This window comes from Leucopleurus acutus (assembly GCF_964270905.1).
Source record: "Leucopleurus acutus genome assembly, chromosome: 1".
NCBI classification, from domain to species: Eukaryota; Metazoa; Chordata; class Mammalia; order Artiodactyla; family Delphinidae; genus Leucopleurus; species Leucopleurus acutus.
Genome location: NC_139142.1, coordinates 10,929,739 through 10,946,774, shown reverse-complemented (window position 1 = coordinate 10,946,774; position 17,036 = coordinate 10,929,739). Strand labels below are relative to the sequence as shown.

Below are 17,036 nucleotides of genomic sequence, written 5' to 3'. Positions count from 1 at the left end.
CAGTTAAGTCCTATTAAGGTTGCATTCCTGTTCTCTTCCCTCCGGAACATCCTCCCGAGCAGTCGGTACTCGCTCAAGGGAGCAAAACCAGATCGCAGAGCCTCCTCAATTTCTGCCCTTTACAGGTCTGGGGGATGTCAGCAATCAACAGCGTTTTCCGCGGGTTTACATCCATCCCCCTACACCAGTCTTCTAAGAGGCTTAGCGTCATCATGCCCAAAATAACATATTTAAATTCCAATTTGTCCCGGCCACTGATGCTACTGCAATTCACAGTATTCCTCCACGGTAACCGAGTTAAGTCTCGTCAACGTCTGCAGTTCCGACGGGCAGTGAAGATGAAATAGTCACGTTAGTTCAAGTTGTAAATGAATAACCCGAGCCCGGAGAAGCCCCGCGCACCCGCGCCGGCGGCCGGCCGCACTGCGGCAAGCAGCCACCTTACCCTCTCCCGGCCTCGGGCGCCCCGCAGCAGACGGCGGGGTCCCACTTCACCTCGCAGTTATCTAGTAGTCATGTCTGGGTCCGTCGCCGGTGGCCGAGGCACCAGGGCCTGCTTCCGACGCTTCCCGGGCGGCCAGGTCCGAGGAGCGAGAGACCGGCTTCTCCTGCACTCGGATGGACAATCGAGAGGGGTATCCGAACTGCGCAGAGGCGCGCCGGGGAATGGCTGACCGTCAGTTGCTGCGGTGCTCTCCGCGGCGAGGAACGACGGGGACGATCAGAGCCACGAGCGAAGCACCAGGGAGAGGCTTTGAGGAGCGCTGAAGCGGCCAGGCCCAGACTGCCGCCCACCTGAACGGTAGAGCTACAACCAGCGCCTCCGTAGCTCCCCCGAGTCCCAGCAGAGCTGTTCCGGTAGCGCTCGGGGAGGCAGTGCCACGGCGGAGGCTCCCTAACGTCACGAGGGGGCGGGCCTTTCGGGGGGCGGGGCAAGCGCGCTTCCGGCCCGAGCCGGAAGCCCCGGTTGTGGCAGCATCCGGGACGGCGGGCGGGCGGGCCAACCGGGACAGGAGGTGAGATCCGGGACCTGCCCAGCTCTGCAGGCTCGGCCTGTGGCCGCTGCCGGGCACTGGGCTCCCGGCGCTGCAAGGCGGAGAGGCCCGGGTCTGGCGCCGCCCGCGCAGCCCTGTCGCGGCGGCGGGCGCTGCAGCACGACAGGGGGCGGGGCCGGCTGCAGGGGAGGCCAGGGTGGCTGGGGAGTCTCCCGGCTGGGCCGAGTGACACAGGCTGGGGCTCCGGCAGCGGCGACAGGGGCCGGGCCGCCGCGTGACCGGCTGCAGTCACGCTGTGCTTAATCACAATTAGCTTTTGCTCCAGGCTGGCCGTGCGCACCATTCTCCCAGCCGGCGACCCCGGGGATTTCTTTTATGGTGGCTTTCTCTGAAATGCCAAAGCCACCCGATTATTCAGAGCTGAGTGACTCTTTAACGCTTGCCGTGGGAACAGGAAGATTTTCGGGACCACTGTAAGTGTTTAAGAGTTGCTGTCTTAACTTGGGGGCTCCGATATTGGTTTGACTTGTAGAACCAAGTTTTCATGTCTGAAGCAATACTGTTAATTCAGAAGTATATTTGAAGTATAGAAGTGAAATGTTCCCTAGGGAACTAGTTTAATTACAATTTAAGGGAACGTGTGCTGGACCTATTTAAGCCAGATTTAGTGATTTATCTGTGGGATTCAGTAAAAAGCACACTTTATATATACTGAAACTTTACTTCCGCATAACTATTACATAAAACAACCTGTAAGATGTTTATACTTCTTAATAGATGTAAATTTAATTTAGTTATTTTAAACCTCAAATGTGTTGGGGAGTATTTTAGAGCTCATTGGACAAAAAGTAAGTACATTTGGAATAGCTGACATGACAGCATTACTAGACCCTCACTGTGTTGTTATTGTTGTTTTAACTCAAAGGCACAGAGCATGGAGAATGATGAACTTCCGTCAGCGTATGGGATGGATTGGAGTGGGATTGTATCTGTTAGCAAGTGCAGCAGCATTTTACTATGTTTTTGAAATCAACGAGACTTACAATAGGCTGGCCTTGGAACACATTCAGCAGCACCCAGAGGAGCCCCTTGAAGGAACCACATGGACACACTCCTTGAAAGCTCGGTTACTCTCCCTGCCTTTCTGGTTTTGGACAGTTATTTTTCTGATACCTTACTTGCAGATGTTTTTGTTCCTTTATTCTTGTACAAGAGCTGACCCCAAAACGATGGGCTACTGTATTATTCCCATATGCTTGGCAGTTATATGCAATCGCCACCAGGCATTTGTCAAGGCTTCTAATCAGATCAGCAGACTACAACTGATTGATACATAAAATCAGTCACTATTTTTTCCTTACAAGTACAAAACTGCCAGTACTGTATGAAGCCTGATCACAAGACTGCAGTTTCTTCACAGATCTCAGGAAGCTGTGGTGGGGCAGAGGCTTTTTAAAGAATGTGACTAGGGGACTATCTTTATCTGAATATTGAATTTTTAGGTAAAGCCTGTGATACAGTACTACAAAATCATGTTGATGACTTCAGATTTTGGAAGTAAAATTTTATCTGTTATTTGAATTCTTTAGAAACTTGAATAAGTACCTGGATTCATATTTTTATTCTACTGTGCAACATAGTGATGATTCAGAAATTTTTCCTTTGGGGAAAAAATGAACATTTCCATTGTGTTTAATGTAAAAAGGTCCAAACATGGTCATAAAATTTAAATTTTATACAATTACTTGGCTTGCTTTAAAATTCTTCAGACTAAAACACCAATTCATCCTGTTGTAGCCAAGCCAGCTATTTATACTTGCTTGCTATCAGCTTGTGAGAAATTGGTATAAAATTATTGAGGTGATGGCTGTCTTGAGAAGCAAAATGTGTTCTTTGTTTTGGTAATGCTACTGGCATTATTAATTAGCTAGAATTATTCATGCAACTTTTTTTTTTTTAAACTACTTGGGAAGAGACTAAGTGTTTGAAAGTTGAGAAATCTAACACATAGAAGATAAAAACAAGGTGTTCAGTGAAAATACTTAAGACAGTCCCTGTTAGATGTGTGACATCTAAAAGATGCTCTCAAGTCATCGTCCTGATTTTCTTTTCTGCCTAGGGTCCAGTCTTCAGACGTTAGGTTAATTGCATGAAGATGTGATCCCTGTACTGCCTCCTTTGCATCTGTACTTACTACCTCATGTCTGGTAACAATACAAGTAACTAAAACATGGAAAATTAGGATTATTTTTCTTCTCTTCTGGGTGAGATCAAGATATATTTTTATACAGTTAATGTCATCAATACCAGGGAAATGTTTACACTGACCGACTTGAATAAGAATCATGACATTTTTTGGTGCTTACTCCGTTGGGCCCTAAGAGCTTTACGTGAATTAGCTCATTTAGTCCTCCCAACAATCCTATGAGATAACAGCTATTATTATCCAGATTTTACAGATAAGGACCGTGAGGTGGAGAAGTTAAGTAACTTGCCAAAGGTTACACAGCCAAGAAGCAGAGGCGGAGTTCTAACCTTGCATCTGATGCCTTTATTCCTAATCACTGAACTGTAGTGCTTCTCACAAATGACAAATGTTTCAGCACTGGGTACTGTCTGCCTAACCATGCTAAAGATTGGAAAAGAACTGAGAAAGGTTTTTCTCAATTTGTGTGAGCTACTGAAAATCTAAAAGTTTTCAAGCAAGCTCAACCTTTACCTTATATCAGGTTTGACCAGAATGGAAGGCTGAGCATTCCATAGCAAGCTTTTACTTGAAAGATAAAGCAGGTACTCTTGTAACTCAAAAGCAGCACGATCAGATTCTTCTGTTCTTCTCCAATTAATCTCATTTCTCTCCTTTACTACTTCCAAAGGTCTAGTTACTGAAATGATATATTTTTTGCTACAATACATTGAATCTTCAAATTAAGCAGCAGTTTGAAATATATGTTTCTGCAAGGGTCAGATAACCAAATCACTTGTATCTTTTGAATACTTACTAAAAATATGCATGCTGCAGGCAGTTTCCTGAATAATACACATTCATGCTGCACAAGAGTCCTATGAGGCAGGTATGTATTGGTACTAGTACCATTTTACAGAAGAGGAGAATGAGGAAACCTGAAGCACATACCAATTAATAACTTGCTCATGGTCACACAGCAAGTGGAAGAGCTAGGATTTGAACCCAGGATATCTGGTTTCAGATCTCCAGCTCTATCATTCCACTATACTGCTTATCAAAGAAAAGATTAAGGAAAGTCATTGAGCAGTTTCTTGTTTTGTCTTGAGGCAGTGATAGTTTGGAAATGATTTAAGGAAATTATTTCCATTACTTTTTGTTTTATAAATGCTTGATGTAATGCAGGGTTTGTGAGTTTGCTATTTGTCTTGTAAGGTAGTAATTCCTTTTTATTGAAGTAGACTTTCTTACACTTAAGATTCTAGTATTTTGGGATTTGGTGAGCAAATGCTCAGTCCATCTCTTTCTTTCAAGATATTGCCTTGATAGTAGAAATATTAAAATAATTAGAGTAGGAGTAATGTATTTCCAAATGCAATCACAAAGGTTTAGACTGCAGGGTTAATCTGTTTTTTGATTATTTAGGAATTAATTACCCAAGTTTTAGATTATTCCTATTTTCTCAATGGCTATTTAATAGTTCAAAGCACTCTTTTGGTAAAGAGAGAAAGGTGAAATTAGTCCTTAGCCCTATTAGATTGAGGTGGAGGTTGAAACCAATGGATAGAAGACCTGTGTATTGTAACAGATCACTTATTTCATAGTCACATCACAATACAAAAAGCTGTGAATACAGGATTAGATAATGAGATAAATGGCAAATGTAAAAAGTGCTTCAGGGATTTTAGGGAAGGGACACATCCTAGTATCTATAGGTACTCAGTGATATTTGCTTCCAGATTGAGAAAAACAGTTACAGCTCCTAGTGGGTTTTTGTTTTTTTTTTTAATATTTATTTATTTTATTTGGCTGCGTCGGGTCTTAGTTGCGACATGCGGGCTCTTTGATGTGGCACTGGGCTTCTAATTATGGTACATGGGCTCTAGAGCGAGCGGGCTTAGTTGCCCTGCGGCATATGGGATCTTAGTTCCCCAACCAGGGATCAAACATGTGCCCCCTGCAGTGGCGGGGCGCGGAGTCCTAACCACTGGACCGCCAGGGAATTCCCAAATTTTCTGGTTTTAAAGAGGTTACCAGTTTCAAAGTAAAAAATGTGATTCTCCAAGTTTAGAATTTGATTCTACTTCAAACAAAGCTTTTATAATTAACAAGCTTTTCTTTGCAGAAGTGGAATCATCAGGTAAAGTGCTACGAGAGTAACAGCACCCATAAAATAATCAAACCTGTATGTTTGTTCACCATGGGTAGTGTTAAAGTCTGTGTTAAGATTATCTGGTGTTGATTTCCTTCTTGATGGATTTAATGTTCTCAATCTCCAAATCACTGGCAGAAAAGCTTACCGCAGTACTACATGACTCATTTTTGCATCAAGTATGTGCCATCACTTTATAAATTCTCCAATATATTGATAAAGTTCCACATAACTCTGGACCATGGTTGGGAATCATTATGCATTGGTATTTTTGTTTTGGTCTAAGGCAGTGAGTGGGTCTTGAACTGTGGCTGAATGTTAGAATCACTCAAGGAAATAAAAAACAAAGCAAAACTCCTCATAAACAATGCCAGGGTCCCTCCCAACTATCAATCCCTGGGGGGAGGGGCCAAGGCAATCCTGTTTTAGGAGGTCTTCAAGCAAGTCTATTAAGGTTGAGAGTTACTGGGCCAGGGGTTTTCACGCAACATAAAGCTTCAGCTGTTACTCGTGAGAACTGTGTTTGTCTTTGGAACAGTGTCAACAATTATTTCATGGTAGGCTTACCCCAGCTGTCTGAATTGTGCAAATCTTTAAAAAGGTGTCTATATATTCTTTCTTTTCTTTTTTTCCAAGGTTTAAATAGACTTCATTGTTAAGCAGACTTATAAACTAATGTATGTGGTCCCAGGATGTCAAGCATGGAGAAAGAGCGGTCATGAAGATCAGCTGCAGAAGGTCACTAACTGAAGGCCATGATCTAGGGGAGGCCAGCCAGGAATGCACTAGACATGATCAGGACAGGCTAGGGGTGGTCATGTCACAGAGAAGGGAAAGGACAGCCCTCTTTACTCCTGCCTCTTGTAGCTCTCCAGGTATGACAAGACCCTGCCCCAGGCAGGAGGAAACAGGAAGCAGGAGGTGAGCCCAACGGCAACATCCATGGTCCTGAGCTGCTCCCATGGTGGCTTGGAATGAATGCATCTGGGCATGCAGCACCGGGAGCTGCAGGCCGGCCTGTCAGGCCCCTCAGCAGCAGTGGCGGCAGAGTAGACATGACCATACCAGGTAGACTGCAGACAGCTGCCAGCCAGAGCCCAAGGTCGGGAATGAGATGTCTATATTTTGTGGTTCTGATTCCTATCGTCCAATTTATCCTGAATACACTTCTGTCAGGCTTTTGCCTCCCACTCTACCAAAGCTGCTCTCTTGTCAAGAGGTTGCCAGTCATTTACATGTAACAACCCAATGGTCAAGTCTCAGTCCTCAAATTACTTTTTTTTTTTGGGCTGTGTCGTGCCTTGTGGGATCTTGGTTCCCTGACCAGGGATTGAACCTGGGCTCTTGGCAGTGAAAGCATGGAGTCCTAACTACTGGACTGCCAGGGAATTCCCCGTCATTATTATTTTTTTTAATGGATTTTTAAAAAACACAATTTATTTATTTTGGTTGCGCCGGGTCTTAGTTGCAGCAGGTGGACTCTTAGTTGCAGCATGCATGTGGGATCTAGTTCCCCCACCAGGGATCGAACCCGGGCCCCCTTCATTGGGAGCACAGAGTCTTACCACTGGACCACCAGAGAAGTCCCTCAAATTACTTTTTGACACACTCCCTTGTCCTTGAGCTATTTTCTTCGGCTGGCTTCTGGATCAGTACTGCCCAATAGAATTTTAGTGATGTTGGAAATGTTCTGTATCTGTGCTGTCCCTATGAATAGCCAGGAGCCACATGAAATGAGCCCTTGAGATGTGGCCAGTGCGGCTGAGGAACTGAATTTTAAATTTTAATGAAACAGTCACATGTGGCTAGTAGCTACCATGTATTAGTCCAATTCTAGATACTTTTCTGATTTGCTTCCTTCCTCACCAGCTTCTCCTATCCCCTTTGCTGTTTCTTCTTTGAGGATCTGCCCAATTTCCAAGTGCTGGCATGCCTCAGTTCTCTTTTCTACACTTAATCCCTTGTCATTGCATCCAGGCTCATGGCTTTAAAACCCAAATTTCTATCACTTCCTTGATCTCGCTCCTGAGCTCCAGACTTGAATATCTAACTGCCTACTTGATATTTACTAAGATATCTTACCAGGCACCTGAAACTTAACCTGTCTATAAAGATAAGCTGCTGATCTCTCCACCCACCAAAATCTGCTCAAGTCCCCTAAAAGTCTACTATCAAACAAGAGGCGAGGGATCATTTTAAAAGTTATTCCTCTCAAAAATCCTTCTATAGCTCCCCTTCTCAGAATAAAAGCCAAAGTCCTTAACATGGCACACAAAGTTCTAAGTAAGTGGCCCTCAACTTTGACTTCATTTTCTACAACCCCCTCCACCCCTTGCTCCACTCCAGCCACACTGGTCTTCTTGCTGATTCTAGAACATGCCAGAAAAACATGTTTCAGGGCTTCTGGGCTCAGTGTACCTTCTGCCTGGATGCTCAGCCCTGACCGGCTCCATCACCTTCTTCAGACCTTTGCTCAACTGTCATCTTAGTGAGGCTGCCTCTGACCACCCTATTGAAAAATAAGCATCCACCTCCCCCGCTTTTCTCCAGAGCACTTACTGTCATATAACATGTTATACATTTTGTCAGAATCTAAACTTCATGAGGGCAGGGACTTTGTCTGTTTATGCCATGTGCCCCATGCCCAGAACAGTGCCTGCCACATAGTAGGTGCTCAGTAATTATTTACTGCATGAGTGATTTTTATTGCCACTCAACAGCTCTCTCACGAGGCTGCAAAACAATCTAGAGAGAACGAAGTTACCAAGTGCACAGCATCATTTGTCATGTGTTCTAGGTAAGTTTGGTTACTTAGCTCTTTCCAGTTTCAGCATGTAGGGATGTATTCTTTTCAAGGCCAAGATTTAAAATGAGTCTCTCAATTTATTTTTTCTAACAGTTCTTGTGATGTTGGCCGTCTTGGGATTTTCCTTATTCATGCGAGAAAAACATAGACCACAGTCACAAACAAGGTTTTAAGTGGTGGTTAGTCTTGAGAAATTCTTAAGTTACAATCATGAAAACAATGGTTTCCTAAACCACCAAACATACGCAGCAAATATCATGAGGACATCTTAGAGCTACAGCACACACTTTCAGTACTCTGGTATCAAGGGGCAATACCTTGGCCCTATAAAGCACTCATTTAAACTAGTAATGTGCTTCCAGAAGTTACTTCTATACCCAGCAGAATTTCTGGCATAAGAGTAAATTTCTATTTAAAACTGTACCCCAATTGCCTTGTTGCTGCCCCAACGTGAGCTGCTATTTTTTAAAAGATTTAAATAGAGGCTTACTGTCTAGCATTCACTGTTTCCTGGACCATGTCTTTATTTTATTTTATTTTTTAAATTATTATTTTGGCTGCGTTTTGGTCTTCGCTGCTGCGTGCGGTCTTTCTCTAGTTGTGGCGAGCGGGGGCCACTCTTCGCTGAGGTGAGCGTGCTTCTCATTGCAGTGGCTTCTACTGTTGCAGGCAAGGGCTCTAGGCGGATGGGCTTCAGTAGTTGTGGCTCGCAGTCTCTAGAGCGCAGGCTCAGTAGCTGTGGCGCACGGGCTTAGTTGCTCCACGACATGTGGGATCTTCCTGGACCAGGGCTCAAACCCGCGTCCCCTGCATTGGCAGGTGGATTCTTAACTACTACACCACCTGGGAAGTCTGGGCCATGTCTTTAAATAGAGCAACTCTGATCCCAAAGGTCACCTGAGAACTGGAATAGTTACAGTAACATTGGGAAATTCTTTTTATACTTTGAGAATACTGCACTGGCTAGAGGGTTAAGGCTGGGCCCATCAGTTTTAGAAATACCTCCTCCCTTTCATTAATCGTACCCTATTCTCATATTTAGCCCAGCTCTCGTAAACCTCTTTAGAAGTTGCATACTCCCTTTTCTGACAAAGTAGTAGTCAGATGGGAAATGTGGACATTTTATTTTGTTTAAGTCTGGATTCGTTAATTTTTGCCCTGAATTACGTACATGACAATGTTTTAAACTACTGAGCCTGTGTGTCTGGAGCCTGTGCTCCGCAGCAGGAGAGGCCGTGATACTAAGAGGCCCGCGCACCACGATGAAGAGTGGCCCCCACTTGCAACAACTAGAGAAAGCCCTCGCACAGAAACGAAGACCCAACACAGCCAAAAATTAATTAATTAATTTTTAAAAAGTAACTGTTTAAAAAATAAATAAATAAAATAAAACAAACTGTTAATATGGCTGATCTGCCCTTATTAAAAAAGCATGACTTTTTTGTTTTTCTGTTTGTGTAGAAAAATATGTAACATATGCTTTTTTAAAAAAGCAAAGAGAGGGCTTCCCTGGTGGCACAGTGGTTGAGAGTCTGCCTGCCAATGCAGGGGACACGGGTTCGAGCCCTGGTCCGGGAAGATCCCACATGCCGCCGAGCAACTAAGCCCGTGCGCCACAACTACTGAGCCTGTGCTCCAGAGCCCGCGAGCCACAACTACTGAGCCCACGTGCGTAGAGCCCGTGCTCTGCAACAAGAGGAGCCACCACAGTGAGAACCCGACGGACCGCAACCAAGAGTAGTTGCTCACAGCAACTAGAGAAAGCCCATGCAAAGCAATGAAGACCCAATGCAGCCAAAAATAAAGTAAATTAAAAAAAAAAAAAAAAGCAAAGAGAACAAGAGCATACAATGAAAAGTCTCGCTCTCACTCTCAACCCCAACTCCTTCTTCCAGGTGCAGTCTGACTATCCTTTCAGAGATACTATATGCATATCTAGCCAATATTCTCCATTAGAAGCATTCTGCACTCTGTTCTACATCTTGCTAGTTTTCATTTAACATCATATACTGCATATTGATCTTAATAACACATAGAGCTATACCTTGGTCTTTTTTTAATGGCTGCACAGAATTATTGTACTAATGTGCTTCTTTTTTTTAATTTAATTAACTAGGGTCTTCTGCTGATGAACATTTAGGTTGTTTACAATCATTTGTTACCAAGAATAATGCTACAATGAATAGTTTTATATATTTATCTGTGCATATGTGTGCTATTAACCATAGGATAAATTTCTATTAGTGAAACTGCTGGGTCAAAGAGCACGCACATTTAACTTTTTTTTTTTTGCGGCACGCGGGCCTCTCACCACTGTGGCCTCTCCTGTTGCGGACCACAGGCTCCGGACGCTCAGGCTCGGCGGCCATGGCTCACGGGCCCAGCTGCTCTGCGGCATGTGGGATCTTCCCGGACCGGGGCACGAACCCATGTCCCCTGCATCGGCAGGCGGACTCTCAACCACTGCGCCATCAGGGAAGCTCCTCACATTTAACATTTTGACAGAATCGTCAACTTGACTTTTGAAGAGCTTATACCAATTTACACTCTCACCACCAATATATTATGGACTTCACACCCTTTCCAGCTCAATATTGCATCAAAACTTTTGCCCTTTCAGTCTGAGAAGTAAGAAAACAGTATTGCATTGTGGTTTTACTTTTCTTTGAAGTGAAATTTTCTATTGTCTTTCTGAAGGAATTTTAGTTCTTAGTCATTTCTGTTGAAAATACTAAATACTTTTTCCCGCTTTGTCTTTTAACCTCATTTACAGAATATTCAGAAATTTTCATTATTATGTAATTGCATTTACTAATCTTTTCTATCACGGTGTCTGGATTTCTAAAAAGCTTCCTTAGGTAACCTTCCTCACTCTGAGACCTTAAAAACTCTTAGTCCATTTTCTTTTAGTACTTTTACAGGTTTTCTTTTTTTTAATACTAAACATCTTGAATCTACCTGAAATTTATTATGCCCTAGGTAGTGAGAAAAGAACCCAACTTCATCACAAAAACTAACCAACTTGTTTCTCATTTATTAAAACCGAAGTGTTATTTTACAAATATTCTCCAATTTCTACAATAATTTTACACTCTAATCTTACTATATACTTAAATGTGCAAGATGACATCACAGCACGATTATAGTATGATTAATTTCCCCAAACATGTTAAAGCCTAGGTTTTTAAGATATCTTATGTATGCATCTTACTGCAGAATATCAACTTATAAGAAATGATATTCTATGTTTGTAGATTGAACAGTTCTACCGAGAAATAGGTGTATCTTTAATAGGCTAAACAGGATGTAGGGAAAAGTACTACATAATAAACTGAGGGCCACAGATGTCTCTCATTTTTCCATTTGGAAGAAAACAAACTTTATTTCCTTAAAAATACAAGCCTTCTCAATAAAAGTTTAAAAAAAATATTGCAGGACTTCCCTGGTGGTGCAGTGGTTAAGAATCCGCCTGCTAATGCAGGGGACACGGATTTGAGCCCTGGTCCGGGAAGATCCCACATGCCACGGAGCAACTAAGCCCGTGCGCCACAACTACTGAAGCCCGCGTGCCACAACTACTGAAGCCTGCGCGCCTAGAGCCTGTGCTCCACAACAAAGAGAAGCCACCACAATGAGAAGCCCGCGCACCACAACGAAGAGTAGCCCCCGCTCACCACAACTAGAGAAAGCCCATGCACAGCAACGAAGACCCAACTCTGCCAAAAAATAAATAAATTTATATATAAAAAAAAAATTTGAGCAGCTTGAAGAAATACTTCTAATAAAGTACATTTTATGAGGGGGTAAGTACAGGGGGCCAGGTTCCACAGAAACATATAGTATGGGGACCTAACATTGTCTCAGAAGCTGAGAAAGTTCTGCTGAAGGAAATGTTTAAATGTTCAAACTTCCTAAATAATATTACAGCCAAGCAACAGTAACCTATTATAAAAGAGTAAAAGTTCTTGTCCTTGGCCACAGAACTCTTAAAATAAGTATTTAATGTGACACAAAAGCACTTACATATATACATATTTGCATATGTCCATATATTTCATATTTAGAACTTCATATTTTAAAAGATTATCTAAGGGCTTCCCTGGTGGCGCAGTGGTTGAGTCTGGCTGCCGATGCAGGGTACATGGGTTCGTGCCCCGGTCCGGGAGGATCCCACATGCTGCGGAGCGGCTGGGCCCGTGAGCCATGGCCGCTGAGCCTGCGCGTCCGGAGCCTGTGCTCCGCAACGGGAGAGGCCACAACAGTGAGAGGCCCGCGTACCATACACACACACACACACACACACACACACAAATAAATAAATAAATAAATAAATAAATAAAACTTACCTAAGTCTAGCATCAAGCTTATTTTTAGGTAGGATTGTGGGGTTGACTTTCTTGTATAACAGTAAAGTTGGAGTTGTTTCAGAGAATAACTGTATCCTGTATGCCTGTGGCCAACAGTTTTACCTCTGGTTTTCAGATTAGAAAACTAGTCAAGGCATTTCTTTTCTACTGGTCCTTCAAGCTGGTCCCTCAAACCTTCAAAATCTTTTTTGTCATGCATGTGGCTCACTTAGGAAGACAGTATTAGAATCAGAGAAAGATCGATCAGACCTATAACCCAGACCTCCAAACACTAGACCACAAGCAAAAATATGTTGACATTTCTTCTTCATAAACATACTTACTAAACACAGAAGGAGACAAAATGTTCAGGAGCAAAGTTCAGCTACTACTTTAAAAGTATGAACTATTTTAATTATACAGCTTGTTTTTTTAAGGATTGTATAAAGACAAAAGATTATTACAAATCAGTAACTGAGCTGAAATCCCAATATTAGAGACATTATCACAAACTAAACAAGGTAATTTCTGACCATTTATAAAACTTTTTCTAGTTGGTATTGTTTTAATTACATAAGAGTACTTAGTGGAAGGCTGATGTTCCAAGTAAAACAATACTTTAAAGATATGAAAAGGTGTGTAAATTCAGTTTCCTTAATACCATGTACTTTGTAAGCTATAGGTTTCAGAATGTGTAACTGGGAAAGTGCTACGGGAATCTTTCAAAGGCTATGTGTATAACCCAAGCTCTGCCAATAAGCTCTGTAACTCAGGGCAAATACCTCACATTTGATTCACCTCTGAAATAAATCATATAATCTGTAAGGTTACTTCCAACTCTAAAATTCTATGACAATTTGTGTTTCAGTAGGTACATGCTACTTGATTTCTCTGCAGTTTAGCTATCTAAATGAATCAGAAAACACGCAGAATAAATGAAAAATGCCTTAGTCCCTCCGACAAGCAGAAAAGGAATACATACACACACACATATATTTTAGGAATATATACATATGTATATTTAAAGGATTTGATAGTCCTTTGCTAAGCAAAATCAAAGTTTGACCACAGGATGACACGAAATATCTTTTTATATTCAACACAGGTTGCTTACCTAAAGACTTATATTTGTGTTAACATAAATAGCACATCACAGCCTAAAAGCACACCCCATTTATAACTCTCTTAAGGTACAAGTTAAACATATATCCATTGAGTGGTATCGTCTCCAGAAGTCTGTGTACTGGGTGTGAGTGTGGATTCAAGGTTTCCTTGGATCTCTCTCAAGGGCTCTCCTTTCTCTTCAGTATTTCTCTCTATTCCCATTTTACTTCTACTTATACAGAACTGCCATTCTTAAATTTAATACCCAATTTTCACCACTTGTTCATGTCAGTTCCTTGAAATATAATTGTCCATGAACCTTGACATGTACTTTTTATAACAGAAGCTAAAAGATGTAGACATCACACAATTTAATCCAGAGGGTATTTAAAAAGTATAAAGAAAGAATTCAGTTGCCAACATAGTGGATTTTATACATTATTAAATGTCTATTTTATCTCCATGGTCTGAAACTTACTTCTCACTCAAGAAAAAAGATTCCTTTCTAAACATTTATTCTATCTTTCTTTGATGGAAACAGCAGAAAAGCTTCTTCTTTGACAAAATTGTCCCAGGGGAACAAAGCAAATGCTTTCCAAATTAGAGCACAAGTCTTCCTTAAATGTCAGTGTGTGATAAATAAGATATCATAGCAGTCTTTTAAATTTCATAAAAGCTACAGTTAAGTTGGTGTTTTTGGCCGTTTTGCAGAGGGTCCATCTGAGTTAGTTCTGTTATCAACGTTATTTTCATCTTCTGCATCATCTTCATCATCACCTTTTAAAATAAATATTTGTTGTATGACAATATGTTCATTGGTTAAAAGAAATATACATAGCTAAAGCAGCTGATAATGAGACCATTTCACTTTAGGGATTAATAGAACAATGGATATATCAAATTAGAAATATGTACAGTTAAAAAGACTTTGGGAATTTTGGTGTTTAAAACCTTTCTTTTCTATCAGTTTTTTTTTGAGATATGATTCATATACCATAAAATTCACTTTCAAAGCGTACAGTTCATTTAGATATTCACTAGGTTGGGCCACCATCACCACTAATTCCAGGACACTTTTCATCTTCCCAGAAAGAAATCTCATACAAATTAGCAGTCACTTCCCATTCCCCTCAGTCCTTGGCAGCCACTAATCTACTTTCGTATCTCTTAGATTTGTCTATTGTGGACACTTCATACAAATGAATTGTAAAACATGTGGCCTTTTGTGTCTGCCTTCTTTCACTTACCATGTTTTCAGAGTTCATTCATATTGTATAGCATTTATCAGTACTTCATTCCTTTCTGTTGCTGAGTAATATTCATTGTATGGATATATATTTTGTTTATCTACTCATGAGCTGATGGACATCTGTGTTGTTTCCACTTTTTAGCTATTATGAATAATGCAGCTATGAACATTTGTGCGTTTGTTTTTAATGGGAACATGTTTCCAGTTCCCTCGGGAGAACGAGGAGTGGAACTAGGAATCCTTAGGAGTAGAATTGCTAGGTCGTACGACAAATTTATGTTTAACTTTTTGAGGAACTGACAAAGTGTTCTCCAAAGAAGGTACACCATTTTGCATTTCCACCCGCAGTGTATGAGGGCTCCAATTTCTTCACATCCTAGCCAAGACTTGTTATTGTTCTTTCTGATTACAGCCTTCCTAGTGGGCATGGCATGGTATGTCACTGCGGCTTTGATTTGCCTTTCCCTGAAAGTCAATGATGTTGAGCATCTTTTCAGGTGCTTTCTGGCCATTTGTGTATCTTATCTGGAGCACTGTCTATTCAAGTCTTCTGCACATTTGGTAACTGGATTCTTTTTTTTTTTTTTTGGTCATTATGATGACTTTTTTTCAATTGAAGTATAATTGACCCACAACACTGTTAGCTCCAGGTGCACAACACAGTGACTCAATACTTCTGTACATTACAAAATGATCACCACTATTTGTCTTTCTAGTGTTGCGTTCTACCACTTTTCTTTCATAATTGTTACATTTTTAAAATTTTGTATTTGTTAAGATATGATTCATATAAGATAAAATCTGTCATTTTAATCTCTACAGCTTTTAACAAAGGAAATTCAAACAGAAGCTTTATAGGGACCTCATTAAATATACAAAAGCATGTCTTCCTGTATGAAGATATTACTGACCCACTATTAGTAGAACAGACAGCAGTTACTTTTCCAGTAAGTAATTTTATATATATATATATATAAATGGCTCTACCTATACCTGTCCTTATTCCAATGATAATATTTTCAACGGATCAGAGAGGAACTTTTGGAGCCAAGAACCAGGACTTCTCTCTCATGGAAACAATCTATTATCTGAAGTTCGTGTAATATTCTGAATTGGTTCCTTCACATTATCTGGCAATCAAGATGTAAACAAGATGGAAAGGAAAGTACAGTACAGTTTAAGCTCCTCTATAGAGGAATTAAGTCCTGATTCTAATATTTAGTTCTTAGGTTCTTCAGCTCAGGGTAGTCAAGACAAGACTTAAAAAAAACGAATACACTTAAATTTCCCGTTTCTACTTTCAAACTGCACCTACAAAACTGGGAAAGGAAAGGAGTCCCTGAGAGTTAAGACTTGTTCATCTAAAATCTGCTGCAATCTTCGGAACCTGCTCCTATTCTGTGACAGATGGCAGTCTTCCAAACTTGTTCGTAATTTTACACCGGGGAAGATTCCTTTCCATCCTTCCAACACCCAGCTTAGAATTCACGCCCTCTCTGAAGTCTTCTTGGGTTCTCTACGTTTGCAATAGCTACAGAGGAACCTAGAGTCATCCTTCTACTCTTTAATAAGAGTGTTTGTCTATCTAACCCCTCAGCGGTCAGAGTTCCACAAGGACAGGAACTGAGTTTCATTCTTTCTCCAGAGCTCAGCCCAATGACTGGCATAGAGCAGCAGACGTTCAGCACGTTTTTGTGTGTGTGTGATTTAAATGCAAAGAGAATCGTGAAAAGCAGCCCTGGTAAATGAGCCCAGGTACAGCCCAGATCTGGCGGAAGGTGCTAAGAAGTTTTAGTTGGAGTTCTTCCCCCCAGGCTCACTTTCTCCAAGTTTGCCACTCCACGCAGGCTCCCTGAGCAGACTTTCCCCGGGCGCCCCTGCCCACCCATCTGTCGCTCCAGCACCGTCTCAGAACTCACCGTCCAACGCCTTCTCTGAAGCCGCCGCCACCCGGTCCTGTGCTTCCCGCTCTACCGGGGAGCCGAGGAGGTTGGTCACCAGCTCCCTCATCTTAGCCACGCCCGACAACAAGCCCTGGAAAGAGTCGGCGACGCCCGGCGCCTCACAGGGCACCCGTAGCTGCTGTCGCTGCCCGTCCTGCCCGACGTACTCGGCCAACAACTCCATGGACACCGCCGAACTTCCAGAGCGCGCAGCGATGACGCGCCACCCGGAAGCGGAAGCCAGCTCGCCGCTGGC

General features: G+C 42.0%; 2 protein-coding genes across 2 annotated transcripts; one reads left to right on the top strand and one right to left on the bottom strand.

The window, feature by feature from the left end:
• The first annotated feature begins 1,065 nt into the window (after nucleotides 1-1,065).
• Nucleotides 1,066-3,132, top strand: LYSET (lysosomal enzyme trafficking factor). The gene is made up of 2 exons (XM_082842810.1): nucleotides 1,066-1,468; nucleotides 1,921-3,132. The coding sequence occupies exons 1-2, from the start codon at nucleotides 1,371-1,373 to the stop codon at nucleotides 2,330-2,332; spliced, it is 510 nt and encodes a 169-aa protein (XP_082698936.1). The 5' UTR covers nucleotides 1,066-1,370; the 3' UTR covers nucleotides 2,333-3,132.
• A 10,273-nt stretch (nucleotides 3,133-13,405) lies between these two features.
• Nucleotides 13,406-16,989, bottom strand: GON7 (GON7 subunit of KEOPS complex). The gene is made up of 2 exons (XM_082855700.1): nucleotides 16,757-16,989; nucleotides 13,406-14,365 (listed from the first exon to the last, which is right to left on the bottom strand). Exons 1-2 carry the CDS (start codon nucleotides 16,962-16,964, stop codon nucleotides 14,271-14,273), a joined length of 303 nt encoding a protein of 100 aa, XP_082711826.1. The 5' UTR covers nucleotides 16,965-16,989; the 3' UTR covers nucleotides 13,406-14,270.
• Nucleotides 16,990-17,036: the final 47 nt, after the last annotated feature.